This window comes from Pinus tabuliformis, chromosome 9 (assembly GCF_031772625.1).
Source record: "Pinus tabuliformis cultivar Carrire ecotype Pingquan chromosome 9, CPIR1, whole genome shotgun sequence".
Lineage (NCBI taxonomy): Eukaryota > Viridiplantae > Streptophyta > Pinopsida > Pinales > Pinaceae > Pinus > Pinus tabuliformis.
Window position 1 is genome coordinate 1241623823 of NC_142307.1, and position 2494 is coordinate 1241626316.

General features: G+C 38.1%; 1 protein-coding gene across 1 annotated transcript; it reads left to right on the top strand.

Moving 5' to 3' along the window:
- The first annotated feature begins 855 nt into the window (after positions 1-855).
- Positions 856-2009, top strand: LOC149153061 (uncharacterized). The gene is made up of 4 exons (XM_089443680.1): positions 856-949; positions 1089-1211; positions 1536-1742; positions 1834-2009. Exons 1-4 carry the CDS (start codon positions 856-858, stop codon positions 2007-2009), a joined length of 600 nt encoding a protein of 199 aa, XP_089299806.1.
- The last annotated feature ends 485 nt before the right edge of the window (positions 2010-2494 follow it).

Genomic DNA, 2494 nt, shown 5'->3' on the forward strand with positions numbered 1-2494 from the left:
TTAAAATAGCTCAGGAACCAATATGTTAATTTATGTTAGTGATTATATTTAGCTTTTCATTAAAATATTTTGTAACACATTTCCTCCCTTCTTCGTTATGCAATCCATTCATATACATAATGCTTTACACAATCTACTCTTATGCATGATGCTTCTTTGTGATGCAGTAAGGTTACCCCAATCCACTCTTATGCATAATGCTTTATATTATATCAGATTTTATTATATTATCACTTTCTAAGTGATACTGTCTTATTGTATGGTTGGCACAAACGAAATGTGCAATTACATATTTCTTGTTATTAACACCTGACTTCAATCACTCACAGTTTGAAATTTAAATATTTTTTTTGTTATTAACACCTGATTTTAATCGGTCACATTTTGAAATTCAAATGCTAACAGTCACATTTTGAAATTTAAATGCTAACACTATATATGTGATATCCCATGAACCTCACTACCAACCTTTTATGTATCGTGTTCTTCCTCCATTTTCCATCAACCTCACTACCAACCTTTTATGTATCGTGTTCTTCCTCCATTTTAACCACACAACAGACTAGGATTCCAAATGAAATAAATATATTATCACCAATTTTGACTTTCAGAGTAAAGATAGAGAATCGTTAAGGAATTTATTATCACCAATTTTGATTTGAGAGAGGAGAAAGGGAACGGCAGATGAATCATTCAAGAGACGAATGGAGCTCCAAACTTGTCGGCGCATTAAGTCGTTGAGGCTGTTGCAGACCTGAGAACCACAGCCCTACTAACTTCGCTATGGCCTCACGCTATAATAAATACATCATTTCATTCTCACTCTCAGAGCAAGTGTATTGTCTCTCAGTAGACATGGCTTTCACGAAACCCATACATGCTGCACGCTCATCCTCCTGCATATTTTCCCTCATCATATTCATAACCATTACCATGCATGGAGTGCAGAGTGCGTTCTTTGATCTGCCTTATGTGTTGTTCTTGATATATCATTTCCTTACAGTTTGTAATAGTCATTGGATTAATCATAGAAGTCTTGCAGACGACACATAGTTAATATGTTGGGGTGATGTACTGTATGTGTTCAGGCGCCATTATCAAGTGCGAAGAGCTTCCCGTGGAACTCTGCGCTTTCTCTGTTTCGTCGTCTGGTAATAGATGTGTGCCCGAGAAGGATGTAATGATGGGCGGCCCCTTGCAATGGCAATTCCTATTTCCAACCCCATTGAAACATAAATGCAGCCTGACATGCCAGGGATATAGCAGTTGCTTTGTTGCTAAAATGCCAAAGTCAACCCCATTGAAATATAAATACAAGAGAACTGCTATATCCCTTGCATGTCAGGCTGCATTTATGTTTCAATGGGGTTGGAAATAGGAATTGCCCCTTGCAATATCAATGCAGCAATATGATGGACGGTACCTTTTGATTGTTGACGCCTTCAATTATAAAATCCGCAGATTACACAACTAGCAGTGTTAGTAATGGGAAATTTTGTGAAAGACTAACAATTATCGCGCATATATATATCACTAGTCATCGGTTGTGATGGTGGAGAAATTGGTGGGATGGATCGAAAGCGAGGAGTGCATAAGTGCGTGCGGCTTGGAACGGATGGCTGTGGGAATGTCCACCGATTCTCTACAAGAACCGGAATTTAGTACCAAGTTTTATTCTTCCCAGTGCCGCAGCAATTGCCCCAACGTCGTCGATCTGCATGTCAATCTCGCTGCAGGAGAAGGTGGGTCCCCCAGATCCCCTTTCTTCTGATCTCAACAATTCATTTTAAGTATTTACATAATAATAATATATTTGAGCCATGATTTTGACAGGAATATCTTTATCGAGCATGTGCGGATCTCAGAAAAGCAGATCCGGCCGTGTGATCCAGAAATCCGAGTCCAATTTGTCCAAGTCAATGTCAAGCATCCGTTCCAGATCGTCTGAATCCCCGGATCGAAGGGCAACCACAAAATTGAAGTTGCTGTTATTGGGCAGCCATGCCTAGGTAGACCGATTATTATTGTTAATTGCTTGGAGAAAACTAAAATTAAACCGAAAAAAATTGAATATTTGGCGGTTCGATTCAGTCTTGGATTAATACGCCAATTCAAGTTTGGTATCGGATATTAGGTTCACGGATCAATACAGGAGGAGGCAGAGCATATCCCCAATCAGAATTATTAATTTCTTGTAGCCAATGTATTTTTCAGACCCTTCCGAATGTAGGAAACGCTGATTGACCTTTTATACTATGAGATTTTGCAAGTTGCAGAGTAGAATCCGCTCCGGAAACGCTGATTGACTTTTTATACTATGAGATTTTGCAAGTTGCAAAGTAAATTCCGGATTGTTAATGAATTCTGTAATAATTTATATAAGCTTATGATGTTTAGCAAAAGCTATTTAGAAAAAGGGGTTTGTAAAGCATAGTAGGAGCATATGTGTGATCTGCAATTTATAATTTTATCATTTGAATATATGTGTACATAT